This window comes from Salmo trutta, chromosome 27 (assembly GCF_901001165.1).
Source record: "Salmo trutta chromosome 27, fSalTru1.1, whole genome shotgun sequence".
In the NCBI taxonomy this organism is placed as follows: Eukaryota; Metazoa; Chordata; class Actinopteri; order Salmoniformes; family Salmonidae; genus Salmo; species Salmo trutta.
Window position 1 is genome coordinate 16,689,858 of NC_042983.1, and position 21,663 is coordinate 16,711,520.

The following is a 21,663-nucleotide window of genomic DNA, read 5'->3' on the forward strand; positions in this document are numbered from 1 at the left end:
ACAACTAACTGCTGATGAAGAATCTAATCGAGCAAAAAAGTCGTTGACGTTCTAGAAAAGATAGAGCATGCGCTTCTGAGACAACAGGTCACTTGACACGATCATGAGAGCGATGTCGACCTAAAATTAAGTTGATAGCGGTCTTCACAAGGTCGCTCTACAGGTAAGTGACAGATTTTGATCATCAGCTAACGTTAGGTTGGACACTTAATTTCACTATAGCTAGTTGTACATGAACGTCTATTGATTCTAACAGTTTTTTTTTTTTACCTCTCTAAGGTTGGTCAAAATGTATGCCCTGTACATTGTGAGTGGACTGCTGGCACTGGTTTCAAGCGAAACCTGTGGTAACTATAATTTATCCCAGAAATACTATATTACAACACCTGATTGGTGAACATTTGCTTTTCCGTGACAGTCTCTGTCTTGGCTAGCGGACTAAACTCCACTCCATGGTGAAGGAAGTTTCTGATGAACTTCACCAACGGAGTGGAGCCGATGCAGGCTTTGTGGTAGCGCAGATTACATCGATTTGCTCAAGGTCATTATAAAGAAATAACTTATGAAACGCCCACCTATGTTTGTCCTCTGTAGTTGTATGCCTTTGTTTGTTGAAATCCATACTTTTTCATAAAACACCGATTGTTGCTTTTATGGGTGTTTTCACACTTGGTCCCTTTCAGACAATTGTGCAGTGCAAACACTCCAAAGGAACTGACACCTCAAAAGAGCCACTTAAGCGAACCGAACTGAGATCACCTCGAAAGGTGGGCTGAGTTCGGTTCGCTTGAATTCCTCGGTGCGGTTCCGTTTTTTAGGACAATATGAACGCAACGCTTCGCAGGTTCGTTTGTCATTTCACGCATCACACACTAGACTACTGCTTACCGTTTCTCTTGCCATAAATCCTCACGTTGGTGCCACAAGAGAGAATATGCTGCAGGTTCACGGGAAGAAATGTGTGCTGTTTTTTGGATATTGATTAGCGATTGTCAACGACTCACAGAAATGCCTAAATGTGGAGTTTAGTTCAGATTTTTTGTTTGCAATATGTGATCTATAGACGGCTTCATAAACTGTTTATTGATTATAGGGTTTGAATAGTGTGCGAAGACAACATTTGGGCAGAATCACAACATTGGGTACAGCATATATTCTAGCTTTAAAGGGGCAGTAGCCTATGTAACCGATGTGAAATGGCTAGTTAGTTAGCGGTGGTGCGCGCTAATAACGTTTCAATCGGGTAACTTCACTCGCTCTGAGACCTGAAGTGGTTGTTCCCCTTGCTCTGCAAGGACCGCGGCTTTCGTGGCGCGATGGGTAACGATGCTTCGTGGGGTGTCAGTTGTTGATATGTGCAGAGGGTTCCTGGTTCAAGGCGAGGAGAGGGACGGAAGCTATACTGTTACACCTACCTTGGGTGTACAATTTTCAATTACAGCATTTTTTATTCTGCAGTTATATTGATATTTATTCTGTTACTATAAACATGTACATGTTATTGCTATCTTCTGATTACAATTATTGTCTCCATATATTAATTAAATGCAACCTATTAGCTTCCAAAATGTAAGTAGGTGTATCTAGCTGTCCATAACGCATCTGATTGAATAGCTTGTGCAAGACTTTGTGCATTGAGTGAATGTTGGAAACAGATTTGTTCCTTTCTAAACATAACAATGTGAATGCAAGAGGACTCATTTCACAAAATAGGTAAGGTGAACTGGCAAGAGTTGAGTCCTCATTCAAAGGCAAGGGCAGCGTGAATACAAAATGTTTTTTTGTTGTTGGCATATGCCAGTTAAATCTCAACAAGGAAACAGTCGGTGGTGGTATTTCAGTAACATTGTTTTTTTAAGTATGGATTTCAGCAAACAAAGGCACGCAATTACAGATGACAAACAGGTAGGTGGGTGTTTGATGTACTCTTTTTTTTTTAACAAGTATTGAGTCGATTGTAGTCTGAGCTATATTCCGTTGCAACGTGGACTCAAAGCATTTCGTATTATTCTGTACGTAAATCTGATACACTATTTAGTATATGTTAGGAAGTAAACTTTATTTATAATGAGGGTTACATGGAGAAAATCGAACCTCTGAAATGAAAATGATGGCCCTCCCTTCAGCTAAATATATTTGACCTAAACCCTCTCTGAACGCTTTGGGGAAAAAACAAGTGACCCTCCCCTATACGCAAAATAATAATAATGAGAACATGCCTACCTTTTGCCCTCACTTCTTGGACGGACAAAAGCCTTTGATATGCAGTTTTAGAAACTGTTCTTCATCCTGTAAGCATTACATGGCAACGTAGGAACTTTGATAGCCAGATAGTTGTGGGATCGCAGACCGCCTTGGACAAGAGGTAGTGGTGAAAATATCTCCTTTATAGTAAAAGCATTGCAGTAATCTATCGTATTTACAGGTCCGAGAAAAATATATTTTATAAACATTTCACGCAATTCTACGTAATTGTATATGTTAGCGGAATATTTTAATACCATACAATTGACCCAAATTACAGGCTAAGAATGGACAGAGAGGCCCACGTGTTCATGTTATATTTCTCCAATGCCAAATCGGTGTGTTTTGTTTGCAATAAAACTGTCACTGTTTGCAAATAATTAAATCTGAGACGTTATTAGGACTCTGAGCATGGTTCTTTCAAAAGTTGCGTCTAGCTTTCCACCCCAGAAAGAGTAGGCCTACCGACGCAGAAAAATACAAGCTTTAACTGCTGGCTACTCTTCTTTTGTGGCTTAACCCAACCCATCGGAATCATGTATTTTACAGCTTGTTTTTAGTATAAAGCATCGCAGACCAAAGCGTTGTTATAGATCACTTTATATAATTGGAATCATTTTCTTATTCAACATCTTAAACTAACAAGGGGTAAGCCTGTGCTTTAAAAAAATATATAATAAAAAGGTAGGCGGATGGCATACCCTCTCATGCCCCCTCAATTCGAGTCTTAGTTTTAACTTAAAAGCCCTTCACTGACACGGAGGTAGGCTATTTAAAGAGTGCGTGGTGGGTGGAGGAATTGACCCACAAATCTATGGATATAGCTGCCTATAGCCTAATTTACATCTGTTAAACAGGTAGGCCTACCTCTCATTTCTTAAATAGGAAGAAATAAACTCCAACACAAAGCCCTCTTGTTGTTAGTAAAGCCTAATTAAAATGAAGACAGTTTAAATGAATTATGCCTACCCAAATGTGCCTACTTTCAGTACCATGAGCAATCCATTTCCGATTGATTGTGCTGCTGGTGCTGCTTGAAGTTTCAGGAACACAGTTTAAGTTAATCGAATCATTAACTCTGATAAATATATTATGGGCAAGAAACATATTGACTTTAATAAAATCAATAATATACTGAACAAAAATGTAACATGTAAAGTGTTGGTCTCATGTTTCATGAGCTGCAATAAAAGATCCCAGACATTTTCCATATGCACAAAAAGAAGCTTATGCTTATTTCTCTCAAATGTTGTGCACAAATGTGTTTACATCCCTGTTAGTAAGCATTTCTCCTTTGCCAAGATAATCCATCCATCTGATAGGTGTGTCATATAAATAAACTGATTAAACAGCATGATCGTTACACAGGTGCACCTTGTGCCGGTACAATAAAAGGCCACTCTAAAATGTGCAGTTTTGTCACACAACACAATGTCACAAATATCTGAAGTTGAGGGAGTGTGCAATTAGCTTGCTGACTGCAGGAATGTCCACCAGAGCTGTTGCCAGAGAATTTAATGTTAATTTATCTACGATAAGCCACCTCCAACGTAATTTTAGAGAATTTGGCAGTACGTCCAACCGACCCCACAACTGCAGACCACGCCAGCATAACCATGCCAGCCCAGGACCTCCACATCCAGCTTCTTCACCTGCGGGGTTGTCTGAGACCAGCCACCCGGACAGCTGATGAAACAGGAGTATTTGTGTCTGTAATAAAGCCCTTTTTTGTGGGAAAATGTATGATTGGCTGGGCCTGGCTCCTCAGTGGATGGGTCTGACTACCAAGTAGGTGGGCATAAGCCCTCCCAGGCCCACCCATGGCTGGGCCCCTGCCCAGTCATGTGAAATCCATAGATTAGGCACTATAGAATTTATTTCAATTGACTGATTTCCTTATATGAACTTTAACTCAGTAAAATCGTTAATTGTTGCTTGTGGCGTTTTTATATTTTTGTTCAGTATAGTAGTAGCAAGCTATCAATGTTGTCCTCTTCCTCATCTTTGCGCTTTTCTTCTCAAACTAAACAGAACATAAGCTATGGCTAGTCCGCACGCAAAAGTGAAATTTTTGGACTAGGCCTAATAAATAAATGATTTACGGAAGAAACCTTCGACTCTCCTCCTGAACTGCCACTGTAGCCCTACACAGCACAGCCATTGATTAAGCAGCACTCAAAGTTTTTGATCAGCAAAAGCAGAGCAGGGCAGGGCTCAGTGTAATGCAGCCTAGTTTACACCATACCAGCAGCTCTCTTAGAAATATAACTTTGCTCTGTGCTTCTGAGTATTGATTTTGATTTAAAGCACACTAAATAGCCTCTAGGCACACTTAATGTTGCGCCCAGAGGAGAATCTGTACTATTTTCTACATTGTAGAATAATAGTGAAGACAAACTATGAAATGACACATGGAATCATGTAGTAACCGAAAGTGTTAAACAAATCAAACTATATTTGAGTTTCTTCAAATAGCCACCCTTTGACTTGATGACAGCTTTGCACACTCTTGGCATTCTCTCAACCAGCTTCACCTGGAATGCTTTTCCAACAGTCTTGAAGGAGTTCCCACATGTGCTGAGCACTTGTTGGCTGCTTTTCCTTCACTCTGCGGTCCAAATCATCTCAATTTGGTTGAGGTCGGGGGATTGTGGAGGCCAGGTCATCTGATGCAGCACTCCATCACTCTCCTTGGTTATACAGCCTGGAGGTGTGTGTTGGGTTATTGTCCTGTGAAAAACAAATGATAGTCCCACTAAGCCCAAACCAGATGGTGTGCCTTATTCTAAATAAATCGCAGACAGTGTCACCAGCAAAGCACCCCCACAGCATAACACCACCTCCATGCTTTACGGTGGGAAATACACATGCGGAGATCATCCGTTCACCCACACCACAACTCACAAAGACCCTACGGTTGGAACCAAAGATCTCAAATTTGGACTCCAGACCAAAGGACAAATTTCACTGGTCTAATGTCCATTGCTTATGTTTCTTGGCCAAAGTCTCTTATTGGTGTCCTTTTAGTAGTGCTTTCTTTGCAGCAATCTGACCATGAAGGCCTGATTCACACAGTCTTCTCTGAACAGTTGATGTTGATGTGTCTGTTACTTGAACTCTGAAGCATTTATTTGGGCTGCAATTTCTGAGGCTGGTAACTCTAATGAAGTTATCCTCTGCAGCAGAGGTAACTCTGGGTCTTCCATTCCTGTGGTGGTCCTCATGAGAGCCAGTTGCATCATAGCGCTTGATGGTTTTTGCGACTGCATTTGAAGAAACTTTCAAAGTTCTTGAAATGTTCCGTATTGACTTACCTTCATGTCTTTAAAGTAATGGACTGTCATTTCTCTTTGCTTATTTGAGCTGTTCTTGCCATAATATGGACTTGTTATTTTACCAAATAGGGCTATCTTCTGTAAATCCCCCCTACCTTGTCACAACACAACTGATTGGCTCAAACGCATTAAGAAGGATAGAAATGGGCTGATGGTGAAGTAGACATACTCTGTATTCATATCACAAAAGATAGAAATAAGCTTTCCACAATGAATTTCAATAGAAAACTTGTAAAAATAGACAAGATCCTGCAACCATGGAGAGGTAAATACCTGTCTATTTATGGAAAAATTGCCCTGATTAACTCCTTAGTCATATCTCAGTTTACTCACTTACTTATGGCGCTGCCTACTCCTGATGATTCATTTTTCAAATCATATGAGCAAAAAATATTTTGCTTTATCTGGGACGCTAAACCAGACAAAATAAAACGTGCCTATCTATATAATGAATATGAATTGGGTGGGTTGAGATTATTAAATAAGTCAAAATAAAGAAAAACCCTTGAATGAGTAGGTGATCTAAAACTTTTGACTGGTGTTTTTTATTTGTATGTTATGTATGTATGTATGTATATGACAAGATAAAATACGTTACGAATTACAATTTGTATGATACGAATTTGCAAAATGTATGATATTTTACGAATTACAATTACTTGTTTCTAACATCAGCTTATGGGTTAAGGATAGGGGTTAATGTTAGTGGAAGGGTTAGCTAACATGCAAAGTAGTTGAAAGTAGATAATAAGTAGTTGCTAAAATGCTAAAGTCCATGATGAGATTCGAACACGCAACCTTTGGGCTGCTAGACGTTCGTGCTATACGCCCACCCATCCACCCTCCTCTCGTTATACGCCCACCCATCCACCATCCTCATGTTATACGCCCACCCATCCACCCTCCTCTCGTTATACGCCCACCCATCCACCATCCTCTCGTTATACGCCCACCCATCCACCATCCTCCCGTTATACGCCCACCCATCCACCATCCTCGTTATACGCCCACCCATCCACCCTCCTCTCGTTATACGCCCACCCATCCACCATCCTCTCGTTATACGCCCACCCATCCACCATCCTCTCGTTATACGCCCACCCATCCACCATCCTCTCGTTATACGCCCACCCATCCACCCTCCTCTCGTTATACGCCCACCCATCCACCCTCTTCTCGTTATACGCCCACCCATCCACCCTCCTCTCGTTATACGCCCACCCATCCACCCTCCTCTCGTTATACGCCCACCCATCCACCCTCCTCTCGTTATACGCCCACCCATCCACCCTCCTCTCGATTTTGCCTTAATTAGGGATAGGTGTTCCGTCAACGGTACAGTTGTAAATCATGTATCATCGCACATTTTAGAGAAACAGCAAATGTTGGTACATACAAGTGTTTTATATCGGCTGAAAGCTTAAATTCTTGTTAATATAACTGCACTGTCCAATTTACATTAGCTTTTACTGCGGAAAAAATGCCATGCTATTGTTTGGGGAGAGCTCCTAACAACAAAACACTTTTTTCATCACGATAGGTTTGATAAATTACCTCATTCTGAAATCTTGCTCTGATTTATCATCCCAAGGGTCCCAGAGATGACATGAAGTGTCGTTTTGTTAGATAAAAATCCTTTTTCATATCCTAAAAAGGTCCATATAGCATGCACGATCAATTTTGTATTTCCACTCGTTCAATTTGCAAAGAAAGGAATCTGAAAATCTAACCCTAAACGTTGTTTCAACCAGTCAAATTACGTTCATATTTATTCCTCAGAGATCCTAGAACGTAACCAGACTTCACTATATCATTAGGTGTAGTATATCCTATAGGACACTAAATTTGGTCAGAGAGTGACACATTCATGGCGTGCCGATGACAGGGGTGGTCTTCACTTGATTGACTGTAACTTTTCAAATAAGCACCATTCCGGGTCAAAGCTAGCTAGATAGCCAATGAGCTGGGCTTTACGGGAGTATGCGGAAACCCCGTATCTGTGGTTTTGCTGCTAACCTTGTGCGACAGCAAGCCTTTTCCTTTTGGACAAAAATTGTAAGAATATGGAGAGTTATGAAGTTGTTGAACTTACAATATGGCTACTAATACTAGAAAAGCTAAATCAAAGTCCGAGTATACAGATTTGATGATATTCTTGCAGAAAAATGTAATGTAAATGTGTCCTTCACGATTTGCCCAAATGTACCTGGGTGACTTCACACTAAATGCAGCTTGCTCATACTTCAAGTTATCAGTCTGAGACTTTGTACATACACTGCTACCCTCTTGTGGACACTATTGTTGTTGTATTTTCTTCTACCAGATCTATTGTGTTATTCTCCTACATTCAATTCACATTTCCACAAACATCAAAGTATTTCCTTTCAAATGGTACCAAGAATATGCATATCCTTGCTTCAGGGCCTGAGCTACAGGCAGTTAGATTTGGGTATGTCATTTTAGGCGAAAATTGAAACAAATTTGATTGTCTCAGATTTCCATTTACTATGTTACGTCTAGTATATGAGACCAGTCTGCGATTCCAGAAAGCCTGGTCTCCGCTCCACCCAGGTTGGTGAAGTTCATCAGAAACTTCCTTCACCTGAGTTTCCTCACGAATGCATTTACTCAACACTAGTTATTTGAAGAGCCACTGGGAAAATTACAGATTTGGTTAGGCGTGATGCACCGATACTCAAATCAAGTTTTATTGGTCACATGCAGATGTTAATGTGAGTGTAGTGAAACGCTTGTGCTTCTAGTTCCGACAGTGCAGTAATATCTAACAAATTCACAACGACTACCTTATACACACACACAACGTAAGTGGATGGAATAAGAATATGTACAGTTGAAGTCAGGTGACATACACCTTAGCCAAATACATTTAAACTCAGTTTTTCACAATTCCTGACATTTAATCCTGGTAAAAATTCCCTGTCTTAGGTCAGTTAGGATCACCACTTTATTTTAAGAATGTGAAATGTCAGAATAATAGTAGAGTGGTCTATTTCAGGTTTTATTTCTTTCATCACATTCCCAGTGGGTCAGAAGTTTACATACACTCAATTAGTATTTGGTAGCATTGCCTTTTAATTGTTTAACTTGGGTCAAACATTTTGGGTAGTCTTCCACAAGCTTCCCATAATAAGTTGGGTGAATTTTGGCCCATTCCTCCTGACAGAGCTGGTGTAACTGAGTCAGGTTTGTAGGCCTCCTTGCTCGCACACGCTTTTACAGTTCTGCCCACAACTTTCCTCTAGGATTGACGTCAGGGCTTTTTGACTGCCACTCTAATACCTTGACTTTGTTGTCCTTAAGCCATTTTGCCACAACTTTGGAAGTATGCTTGGGGTCATTGTCCATTTGGAAGACCCATTTGCGACCAAGCTTTAACTTCCTGACTGATGTCTTGAGATGTTGCTTCAATATATCCACATCATTTTCCTCCCTCATATATAGATATGATATGGATATAGATACTTTTGTACCTGTTTCCTCCAGCATCTTCACAAGGTCCTTTGCTGTTGTTCTGGGATTGATTTTCACTTTTCGCACCAAAGTACGTTAATCTCTAGGAGACAGAACACGTCTCTTTCCTGAGCGGTATGATGGCTGCGTGGTCCCGTGGTGTTTATACTTGCATACTATTGTTTGTACAGATGAACGTGGTACCTTCAGGCGTTTGGAAATTGCTCCCAAGGATGAACCAGACTTGTGGAGGTCTACAATTTTTTGTCTGAGGTCTTGGCTGATTTCTTTAGATTTTCCCATGATGTCAAGCAAAGAGGCACTGAGTTTGAAGGTAGGCCTTGAAGTACATCCACAGGTACACTTCCAATTGACTCAAATTATGTAAATTAGCCTATCAGAAGCTTCTAAAGCCATGACATCATTTTCTGGAATTTTCCAAGCTGTTTAAAGGCACAGTCAACTTAGTATATCCTGTTGGGGTTAGGGGGCAGTATTTGCATGGCCGGATAAAAAACGTACCCGATTTAATCTGGTTACTACTCCTGCCCAGTAACTAGAATATGCATATAATTGTTTGATTTGGATAGAAAACACCCTAAAGTTTCTAAAACTGTTTGAATGGTGTCTGTGAGTATAACAGAACTCATATGGCAGGCAAAAACCTGAGAAGATTCCTTACAGGAAGTGGCCTGTCTGACAATTTCTTGGGCTTCTTGACTCTCTTTATTGAAAACTGAGGATCTTTGCTGTAACGTGACACTTCCTACGGCTCCCATAGCCTCTCAGAACCCGGGAAAAAGCTGAATGATGTCTTTGCAGCCCCTGGCTGAAAAACATTAGCGCCTTTGGTAAGTGGTCTATCAGAGGACAATGAGACTGAGGCGCGTGCATGAGGCGACCCCATGTTTTTATTTTCTCTGTCTTTGAACTGAAACAACGACTCCCGGTCGGAATATTATCGCTTTTTTACGAGAAAAATGGCATAAAAATTGATTTTAAACAGCGGTTGACATGCTTCGAAGTACGGTAATGGAATATTTAGATTTTTTTTGTCACGAAACGCGTCGGGCGCATCACCCTTATTTACCCTTCGGATAGTGTCTTGAACGCACTAACAAAACAGAGGATATTTGAACATAACTATGGATTATTTTGAACCAAACCAACATTTGTTATTGAAGTAGAAGTCCTGGGAGTGCATTCTGACGAAGAACAGCAAAGGTAATAACATTTTTCTTATAGTAAATCTGACTTTGGTGAGGGCTAAACTTGGTGGGTGTCTAAATAGCTAGCCCGTGATGGCTGGGCTATCTACTCAGAATATTGCAAAATGTGCTTTCACCGAAAAGCTATTTTAAAATCGGACATAGCGAGTGCATAGAGGAGTTCTGTATCTATAATTCTTAAAATAATTGTTATGTTTTTTGTGAACGTTTATCGTGAGTAATTTAGTAAATTCACCGGAAGTTTGCGGTGGGTATGCTAGTTCTGAACGTCACATGCTAATGTAAAAAGCTGGTTTTTGATATAAATATGAACTTGATTGAACAAAACATGCATGTATTGTATAACATAATGTCCTAGGATTGTCATCTGATGAAGATCATCAAAGGTTAGTGCTGCATTTAGCTGTGGTTTGGGTTATGTGACATTATATAATAGCTTGAAAAATTAGTGTCTGATTATTTCTGGCTGGGTACTCTGCTGACATAATCTAATGTTTTGCTTTCGTTGTAAAGCCTTTTTGAAATCGGACATTGTGGTTAGATTAACGAGAGTCTTGTCTTTAAAATGGTGTAAAATAGTCATATGTTTGAAAAATTGAAGTAATAGCATTTCTAAGGTATTTGAATAATGCGCCACGGGATTCCACTGGCTGTTGAGTAGGTGGTGGGACGATTTTGCCCAGAGAGGATATGTAAACTTCTGACCCACTGGAATTGTGATACAGTCAAATAATCTGTCTGTTAACAATTGTTGGAAGAATTACTTGTGTCATGGACAAAGTAGATGTCCTAACCGACTTGCCAAAACTATAGTTTGTTAACCTCTCTTGGGTAGGGGGCAGTATTTTCACGTCTGGATGAAAAGCGTGCCCAAAGTAAACTGCCTGTTACTCAGGCCCAGAAGCTAGGATATGCATATAATTGATTTGGATAGAAAACACTCTAGTTTCTAAAACTGTTAAAATAATGTCTGTGAGTATAACAGAACTGATATGTCAGGCGAAACCCCGAGGACAAACCATCCCCCCAAAAATTATAATTTCAGTCTACCACTATTTTCAATGGCTGTCACTTTTATTATAAGGTGAAGTCCTCCCAGATTGCAGTTCCTAGGGCTTCCACTAGATGTCAAGTCAGTCTTTAGAAAGTTTCAGGCTGGTTTTTGGAAAAATGAGCCAGAAATGATAGTTTTTCTAGTTGGCTCCCATTTTGGCTGTAGTGTTTACAAGTGCGTGAATGAGAGCGCATTCTTTGGTATTTTCCTCCGGTAAAGACAACGATTCTCCGTCTTAAATGTTATTGTTTATTTACGTATTAGGGTACCTAAGGTTTGATTATAAACTTTGTTTGACTTGTTTGGAAAAGTTTATTAGTAACGTTTGGGATTCATTTTGTATGCATTTTGATGGAGGGAAACTGGGTGGATTATTGACTGAAGCGCTCCAGCTAAACTGAGTTTTTATGGATATAAAGAAGGACATTTGTGATGTAATTGGTACCTTTTGGAGTGCCAACAGAAGAAGATCATCAAAGGTAAGGCATTTATTATATCGCTATTTCTGACTTTTGTGTTGCACCTGCCTGGTTGAAACATGTTTTTCATGGTTTTGTATGCGGGGCGCTGTCCTCAGATAATCGCATGGTGTGCTTTCGCCGTAAAGCCTTTTTGAAATCTGACACAGCGACTGGATTAACAAGAAGTTAAGCTTTGTTTTGATGTATTACACTTGTGATTTTATGAAAGTAAAATATTTATAATTCTGTAGTTTGAATTTCGCGCTCTGCAATTTCACCGGATGTTGCCCATAAGAAGTTAACAAGAAATTTGTGGAGTGGTTGAAAAACAAGTTTTAATGACCCCAACCTAAGTGTATGTAAACTTCTGACTTCAACTGTACATATAAATATGGATGCGCGATGGCCGTACGGCATAGGCAAGATGCAATAGATGGTATAAAATACAGTCTATACACATGAGATGAGTAATGTAGGATATGTAAACATTATTAAAGTGGCATTATTTAAAGAGACTAGTCATACCTTTTTATTAAATCAATTTATTAAAGTGGCCAGTGATTTGAGTCTGTTGGCAGCAGCCTCTATGTTAGTGATGGCTATTTAACAGTCTGATGGCCTTGAGATAGAAGACGTTTGTCAGTCTCTCGGGCCCAGCTTTGATGCACCTGTACTGACCTCGCCTTCTGGATGATAGCAGGGTGAACAGGCAGTGGCTCGGGTGGTTGTTGTCCTTTGATTATATTTTTGGCCTTCCTGTGACATCGGGTGCTGTAGGTATCCTGGAGGGCAGGTACTTTGCCACCGGTGATGTGTTGTGCAGACCGCACTACCCTCTGGAGAGCCTTGTGATTGAGGGCGGTGCAGTTCCCTTACCAGGCGGTGATACAGCCCGACAAGATGCTCTCGATTGTGCATCTGTAAAAGTTTGAGGGTTTTAGGTGACAAGACAAATTGGCGCTGTTGCACCTTCTTAACCATGCTGTCTGTGTGGGTGGACCATTTCAGTTTGTCTGTGATGTGTATGCCGAGGGACTTAACTTTCCACCATCTCCACTACTGTCTTGTCAATGTGGATAGGGGGGTGCTCCCTCTGCTTTTTCCTGAAGTCCACGATCGTCTCCTTTGTTTTGTTGACGTTGAGTGAGAGGTTATTTTACTTGCACCACACTCCGAGGGCCCTCACCTCCTCCCTGTAGGCTGTCTCGTCGTTGTTGGTAATCAAGCCTACCACTGTAGTGTCGTCTGTAAACTTGATGATTGAGTTGGAGGCGTGCATGGCCACGCAGTCATGGGTGAACTGGGAATACAGGAGAGGGCTGAGAAGACACCTTGTGGGGCCCCAGTATTGAGGATCAGTGGGGTGGAGATGTTGTTTCCTACCTTCACCACCTGGGGGTGGCCAGTCAAAGTCCAGGACCCAGTTGCCCAGGGTGGGGTCGAGACCCATGGTCTCAAGCTTGATGAGTTTGGGGCAGTGTGATAGGGCAGTGTGATGGTGATTGCGTCGTCTGTGGATGTTACTGTAAATGTTATTGTCTGAGGCTACCCGGAACATATCCCAGTCCATGTGATCGACGCAATCTTGAAGCGTGGAATCCAATTGGTCAGACCAGCGTTGGATAGACCTAAGCACGTGCGCTTCCTGTTTTAGTTTCTGCCTATATGAGGGGAGCAAAAAGATGGAGTCATGGTCAGATTTGCCCAAGGGAGGGTGGGGGGAGGGCCTTGTATGCATCGCAGAAGTTAGAGTAGCAGTGGTCCAGTGTTTTGATTGAGCGGGTACAACAATCAATGTGCTGGTAGAATTTAGGTAGCCTTGTTCTCAAATTAGCTTTGTTGAAATCCCCAGCTACAATAAATGCAGCCTCAGGATATATGGTTTCCAGTTTACATAGAGTCCAGTGAAGTTCTTTCAGGGCCGTCGAGGTATCTGAGGGGGATATACACGGTTGTGACTATAATCGAAGAGAGATAATGCGGTCGGCATTTGATTGTAAGGAATTCTAGGTCAGGTGAACAAAAGGACTTGAGTCCCTGTAGGTTGTTATGATTACACCATGAGTCGTTAATCATGAGGCATACACACCCGCCCTTCTTACAAGAGAGATGTTTGTTTTTGTTGGCGCGACCCATGAAGAAACCCGGTGGCTGTACTGACTCTGACAACATATCCTGAGTGAGCCATGTTTCCGTGAAACAGAGAATGTTACAATCTCTGATGTTTTTCTGTAAGGCAACTCGTGCCCTAATTTCGTTCACCTTGTTGTCTAGAGACTGGACATTGGCAAGCAACATGCTCGGAGGCGGTGGTTGGTGTGCTCGCCTTCAAAGTCTGACCAGGAGGCCGCTCCGTTTGCCTCTCCTGCAGCGACAGTTGTTTTGGGTTTGACTCTGGGATTAGATCCCATGTCCAGGGTGGAGGTCCAAACAAAGGATCCGTTTCGGGAAAGTCGTATTCCTGGTCGTAATGTTGGTAAGTTGACGTCACTCTTATATCCAATAGTTCTTCCCGGGTGTTTGTAATAACACTTAAGATTTTCTGGGCTAATGTAAGAAATAATACATTAAAAAAACAAATTACTGCGTAGTTTCCTAAGGACGTGAGGTGACCATCTCTGTCGGCGCCATCTTGCTAAACGATACTCTTGGACATCATCAGCACAATAATCCATAGCTAGCGTCACTCCCTCTGTGTCACTAATGTTTAATAAATATAACCCTTTGCTAAGCCCCGCCCCCTTCTTGGTTACTGTTGCAACTTCGGACTAGCCCAATTCCGCATTCAACCACTGGCGAAATCCCCTCTCAATGATCTCAAACTGTCTTTCTAATACACAATGAAATGAAACCCTGACTACCCCATGCTAATCAGGAAGCTCTAGGGTATGGTGTGGTAGACTGTCATTACAATTGCTTCACAGTAACCTGGTAAAATTATGTTAGTAGTGTAGCTGGCCACTGAATGGGTCTGAATTCACTGTCAGCGTACAGTCAAAGCTATAACCACTTTTGGAGCTAACTAGTGCTCTCAAATCATATCCTGATGTCAACTGCAGATGGGAGTTGTATTCATAACATTTCTAACTTAACTAGTATTCATACATTGAGAAAACAAGTTATATAAAGTGGTTTGCTAGCTAGCTAGCGTTAGCAACGTTTGGCGGTAAATAAGACTGAGCTAACCAGCTGAACTAGCAAACAATATAACAAAAGTATAAATTCAGATTCCAACAGGCTCTGCATTTCAGGAATCACAGTAGCAATTACTCCTGGTATACTGTTAAATTATTTAGCCATTTTAAACATTTTTTATAAAATAAAAAGTAAATTCTATTCATTTTTACATGTAGTAAAATGATGTGAAGCAGAGTGGAAGTTATATTATGTCAGGCACCTGCAGCAGACCCATGTTTGGAAAGTCTGTTTATTAATATGTTCCTGTTGATATTATTTGGATATAATTTTATCCTATTATAAGAAGCAACCCCACGGAAAATCAGCAGAGTAAATTCAAATGGAATTTCATTCAACAGTCGCGACAGACTAAATGTACTTGACTGTTGTCCAAGGGACAGCATAGGAATGTCGGGGCTAAGAGTTGGTCAACGTTGATCCACTTCATCCACTGCAGGACTTTCCAATGATTTTGCAATGAATTGTTTGATGTGTCTGAATAGATAATGCACAGCCCCTCTTGTTGAACAAATCTACTGTGATAAAATAATCTCACTTGTGTCGTGCCACCACTGATCTGTTAAAGTTCTGTAATTTGATGCACATAATTGATTTCAAGTTGCTAAGGCATTCTTACCAGTTCATCAGTCTACCACCATACTATTGTTAGCTCCTGGGAAACCCCACGGTCACTGGGATCACAGTGACCAGGGTAGACTGACTATAAGCCTGCACTTTGTCCTAGTATGAGTCAGTTACATCAAGGTGACATTGGGAGAAGTCATGCTTAACGACACAAATTGGCTGCCTTGTGAAAATTCATTAGGTTTTTAAGTTGCTGATGTCTTTGCTTTTCTTTGTGTATGATTGCTGAAACACAGGAAACACTGATTGGAGAAGTCATGCTTAAGGACACATTGGCTGCCTTGTGGGAATTAATGTGGTTATTACATTGCTGATGTCTTTGCTTTTTCATATGATTGCTGATACAGCACAGGAAACACTGGTTGTGCAATGCTTTGACCTAGATTAGAGTCTGAGGATACTATATTTATATCATCTCAGTTAGCACACAGCTGGTCTTTTGTAATCTTACTGTAGGTTTATTAGTCCCATCTCTTACAGAACATATCTTTGGTAACATTGGAAGTTATCCTTGCGCAAGTTATTCATCTTGTACTTTTGCTATAATGTACTATTGTTGTTGCTTCAACCCATGTTATGTGTCCAGATCCTGTAGGATCGGAACATAGTGAGCTGCTCCTCTCACTCAATAAGAAGCTGCTGCGTTCTCTGGAGGACCAGGAAACAGCCCCTAATCCGAGTGTGCACCTGTCCCTGCGTCTGTCCACTCACCACAACCTTGGCAAGGAGAGTGATCACCTGAATGCACTCAAAACATATTTACACAATGACATTGAGAGGTAAAAGGTCATATTTATAAAGTCCTTTTATTGCACATTTCTAGATGTCATTGTGTGTTTCATTCTTGATAATGACCTAGTTGTGCAAACGTCCTTTTATGTAGTCAATGGCTTCAAAACTACCTGCAGTGCATTTGTATCCAGTTTCTGGTTCTGTATTTACGATTGATACATTTGAGATTATATTGAAGTATCTTTACCCATCACAACTCTCCTGTATCTCCCCCTTACCCTATATCCTCAGCTCTCTGGCTAATAGCCAGCCAGTGGTGGGTCTCCTGGCCCTTTACACTCTGGCCCTGAAGGCCTCCTGCTATGATCTCAACACCCTGACCTTCACCGTCAACCAGAGAAGCGAGACCCTGCTGACTCATCTCAAGAGACAGATGGCACTGGAGAAAGAGCACATCACCTGTAAGCCTCCTCATTCCTCCGTCTGACCCTTACCGTCTTTGTTAATGCTCTATAAAATTTGCCATCATACTTTATTTGTTCTCAGTCGCTGTTACTGTTTAAGTATTTTATCTGATATGTTTTTGTGTCCATCTTTCTCCTGCAGTCAGTCACCGTCCGCTGACAAATTACTACCAGTACTCTCTAGGCGTGCTGGCACTGTGTGTGAGTGGAGTTAGAGTCAACTCTCACGTCAGCAAGAAGCTCATCGGGGCTGTAGACCATGGACATATCAAACATGGAGACTCCGACTGCATCGGTAAGTGTGACCAAGGAAATCCAGGAGCATCTCCAAACTCCGATTCTTCAGTTAAAATGTATTTCCTCACACTGGCTCCCTCCAATCAGATTCTCTATAGGTGATTTCATAGAGATGATGCTAAACCCTTGCTTTATCCCCTCTGTCTTTCTTTAGACACGTTTGCCATGGCTGGAATGGCCCTACAGTGCCTGAAGGAGTCTGACACTCAGGTGCAGGATGCGGCTCTTGACAAGGCCCTGGGCGTCATCAAGCGGAAGCTACTGGACTCCCGGCGGGCTGATGGTCACATGGGCAATGAGTTCAGCACAGGCCTGGCAGTGCAGGTAAGGACTGGGTCACTTCCCCCCTCTAGGCCTACCGTGCCTTTGGAAAGTATTCAGACCCCTTTGAGTTTTTCCACGTTTTGTTACGTTACAGCCTTATTCTAAAATGTATTAAATCGTTTTTTCCCCCCTCATGAATCTACACACAATACCCCATAAAGACAAAGCAAAACCAGGTTAAGACATTTTTGCTCATTTATAATAACAAAAAAAAGATCACATTTACGTAAGTATTCAGACCCTTTACTCAATACCTTGTTGAAGTACCTTTGGCAGTAACTACAGCCTCGAGTCTTCTAGGGTATGACGCTACAAGCTTGGCATAGCTGTATTTGGGGAGTTTCACTCATTTTCCTCTGCAGATCCTCTCAAGCTCTGACAGGTTGGATGGGGAAGCTCGCTGCACAGCTATTTTCAGGTCTCTCCAGAGATGTTCGATCAGGTTCAAGTCCGGGCTCTGGCTAGGTCACTCAAGGACATTCAGAGACTTGCACTGAAGACACTCCTGTGTTGTCTTTGCTGTGTGCTTAGGGTTGTTGTCCTGTTGGAAGGTGAACCTTTGCCCCAGTCTGAGGTCCTGAGCGCTCTGGAGCAGGTTTTCATCAAGGATCTCTCTGTACTTTGCTCCGTTCATCTTTGCCTTGATCCTGACTAGTTTCCCAGTCCCTGCCACTGAAAAACGTCCCCACAGAATGATGCTGCAAACCACCATGCTTCACCGTAGGGATGGTGCCAGGTTTCCTCCAGATGTGACGCTTGGCATTCAGGCCAAAGACTTCAATCTTGGTTTCATCAGACCAGAGAATCTTGTTTCTCATGGTCTGAGAGTCTTTAAGTGCCTTTTGGCAAACTCCAAGTGGGCTGTCCTGCCTTTTACTGAGGAGAGGCTTCCGCCTGGCCACACTACCTTAAAGGCCTGCTTGGTGGAGTGCTGCAGATATGGTTGTCCTTCTGGAAGGTTCTCCCATCTCCACAGAGGAACTCTAGAGCTCTGTCAGAGTGACCATCGGGTTCTTGGTCACCTCCCTGACCAAGGCCCTTCTCCTCCGATTGCTCAATTTGGTCGGGCGGCCAGCTCTAGGAAGAGTCTTGGTGGTCACAGGTGGACTCCAATGAAGTTGTGGAAACATCTCAAGGATGATCAATGAAAACAGGATGCACCTGAGCTCAATTTCGAGTCTCATCGCAAAGGGTATGAATACTTATGTAAATAAGGTACCTGTTTTTTTATTTTTATTAATTTGCTAAAATTTCTAAATGTGTTTTTTTGCTTTGTCATTAAGGGGTATTGTGTGTAGATTGCTGAGGATTGTTTATTTAATCCATTTTAGAATAACGTAACTAAATTTGGAAAAAGGCAAGGGGTCTGAATACTTTTCTAAGGCTCTGTATATCAACCTGTGCAGCATTTACATAAATGTCTGATTGGAGCAATATAAGCATTTCCCATGGGAATAACATGGTGTGTCCCTGTGTCCCAGGCCCTGCTGGCTATGGGCAGCCAGGTGCAGGAGTGTTCTACCTCAATGGAGGCCATGAGGTCAGATGTGAGGAAGGGAACATATCTCAACCCCATGGCCATGGCCCAAACTCTGCCTGCCCTCCAGCAAAAGACCTATCTGCAAGTCAAGGGCAAGCAGTGCCGCAATGAGGATGGCAAGTGCTGCGTTATCATCAAACCCAACAGTGGTCAATCTGTTTTTGAGGTGTGATCCTCCTCACTCTTACTTACTGCCTCTGCTTTGTTGCGTTTTCCTCTACAGACAGCCTGGTCCTGGAGGCCAGGCAGCCAGTGATGGTGTTACAGAGCAATACCAAAGTAGCCCTGAAGTTGAAGGTCGTCAAATCACATGGGGCTCCTGATGTCTATTCTGTTGACGTGCAAACGGGCACTTCATTGGTTTATGCCCTTGAACTCCTTCAAAAGAAGAACATTGGCTTCACGTGAGTTAATGGGGCGCTTTTATAGTTATTTTGGTTGATATGTTAATCAAGTTCCAAATTGATACTTTTTGGAGAGCTAATTTGTCTTATTTACATTGCTACAACTCAGAAAACGTTGTAGAACTTCCCAGTGTGGTGGTGAATAGCTTAATGTCATATCACAAGTTTAACATGATGAACTCTCCTCCTTGCTCTGTCCTCTGCCTACACTGAAGGTTTGAGAAGGAGAACAGCCTGTGGGGACCCTTCCTGAGCGTGGTGAATGGGGAACGGGCTCGACAGACCGACCGTAGATACTGGCGCCTCTCCTCAGGCGGCAACGCTCTCAGCCAGGGTGAGAACAGAGGGTTATATGGCATAGGAAACACATACACAAATGCACATGCACATGCATACACAACTTTCCTATGTCGTTACTAGTTATTGCTCAACAATACAATGAATGTCTTAATTGCTTTTATCCAAACATTGATTTCCTTCCTACTGTGACTAAAGATCAAACGATGATTTGGTTTCTCTCATTAGGTATCAAAGACTTCAAGATTGAGACGGCTCAACAGATCACCATCGAAAACACCAGCTACTGAGAATCAAGATGTTTGAAGCACAGTGATTGAAAAGGTGTCATGTCAAGTTATCTGATGTGAAAGCAATCCAACTCAACAATGTGATTTATAGTGTCATGTACTAGGATATTTTGGAGTAAAAAAATTGTAGAGATCTTAGGATTCTCAAAGGTTTGCAACAACTTTTATGGACTTGATTCATTTCCCCCAGTGAATATGAATAGTTAATTTTAGCAGAGACTCATGACTTTCTTCACTTTTATCTCTATGGATTAAACACATTGTGAATTAACATTTATAGAGAATATAATTGCCTTTTTATACTTAACATTTCATAATCTTTTTTTTGTTTTAATGTATGGTTTAAACGTTTTGCATTTGAATAAACAAGATAAACCTTTGGCTATATTTGTCTGCTTTATTTCTTCATTTGAGCAGTATTGTATTAAGGGTTGGGGTGGCCATTGTTTCCAAAAAGAAATAGGCTAAGCCTACTCTCCAGTCATTTGTATTAATAAATAATTCTGATAAAGTGGAGGTGAGAATGAAATTAAAGTCAAATTACCTCACATCACCCCTGAATTTCACACATAGCTTGTAATTTATCCAGGATTAGGTGTCAACAGCAGGTGGCAGAAGCTATGTACAAGCTGTACAAGCTTTTTGACAAGTGGAAATGCAGTGTCTGCCTAAATGAGGTATAATAAGAATGGTCTGCCTGTCCAAAACATCACTAGTTACCACAGACACAAAGTAAAAATTGGCTTTATTGTAAAGATTCCTCAAAAGAAAAATGTGGTTTTAAGGTTAGGCATGAAGTTTAAAATCAGATTTTAAGAAGAGAAGTTAACCAAGGTAGCGTTACTCATTGTGTATTTATTCTTCATGTTATTGTTCCAAAAAAAATGTCTCTGCATTGTTGGGAAAGGCCCGTAAGTAAGCATTTCAGTGTTAGTCTACATCTGTTTACAAAGCATGTGACAAATGATTTTGATGTTGACATTGTAGAAATAGGCAGGGTTTAGGTATTTGTGGCTGTGGTAACTAGTGACGACACAAAATATCCTCCGTTGGCAAGCAATTGTCAGATGAGGGTCGTCACCAAAGCCACGTAAACCCTGCCTATTTCTACAATGTATCTTCTTAAATCGATCACTGCCCGCACCTGCTCGCCCCTCCAGCATCACTACTCTGGACGGCTCTGACTTAGAATACGTGAACAACTACAAATACCTAGGTGTCTGGTTAGACTGTAAACTCTCCTTCCAGACTCACATTAAACATCTCCAATCCAAAATTAAATCTAGAATCGGCTTCCTATATCGCAACAAAGCATCCTTCACTCATGCTGCCAAACATACCCTCGTAAAACTGACCATCCTACCGATCCTCGACTTCGGTGATGTCATCTATAAAATAGCCTCCAACACTCTACTCAACAAACTGGATGCAGTCTATCACAGTGCCATCCGTTTTGTCACCAAAGCCCCATCCACTACCCACCATTGCGACCTGTTGTATTGTGACTGGTTGGCCCTCGCTTCATACTCGTCGCCAAACCCACTGGCTACAGGTTATCTACAAGTCTCTGCTAGGTAAAGCCCCGCCTTATCTCAGCTCACTGGTCACCATAGCAGCACCCACTCGTAGCACGCGCTCCAGCAGGTATATCTCACTGGTCACCCCCAAAGCCAATTCCTCCTTTGGTCGTCTTTCCTTC

General features: G+C 41.7%; 1 protein-coding gene across 1 annotated transcript; it reads left to right on the forward strand.

Moving 5' to 3' along the window:
* Positions 1 to 32: 32 nt before the first annotated feature.
* tcn2 (transcobalamin II) lies at positions 33 to 20,349 on the forward strand. Its single transcript, XM_029716930.1, has 10 exons — positions 33 to 163; positions 280 to 347; positions 16,203 to 16,395; positions 16,640 to 16,809; positions 16,955 to 17,107; positions 17,264 to 17,433; positions 18,915 to 19,089; positions 19,197 to 19,377; positions 19,593 to 19,711; positions 19,903 to 20,349. Exons 2-10 carry the CDS (start codon positions 290 to 292, stop codon positions 19,962 to 19,964), a joined length of 1,281 nt encoding a protein of 426 aa, XP_029572790.1. The 5' UTR covers positions 33 to 163; positions 280 to 289; the 3' UTR covers positions 19,965 to 20,349.
* Positions 20,350 to 21,663: the final 1,314 nt, after the last annotated feature.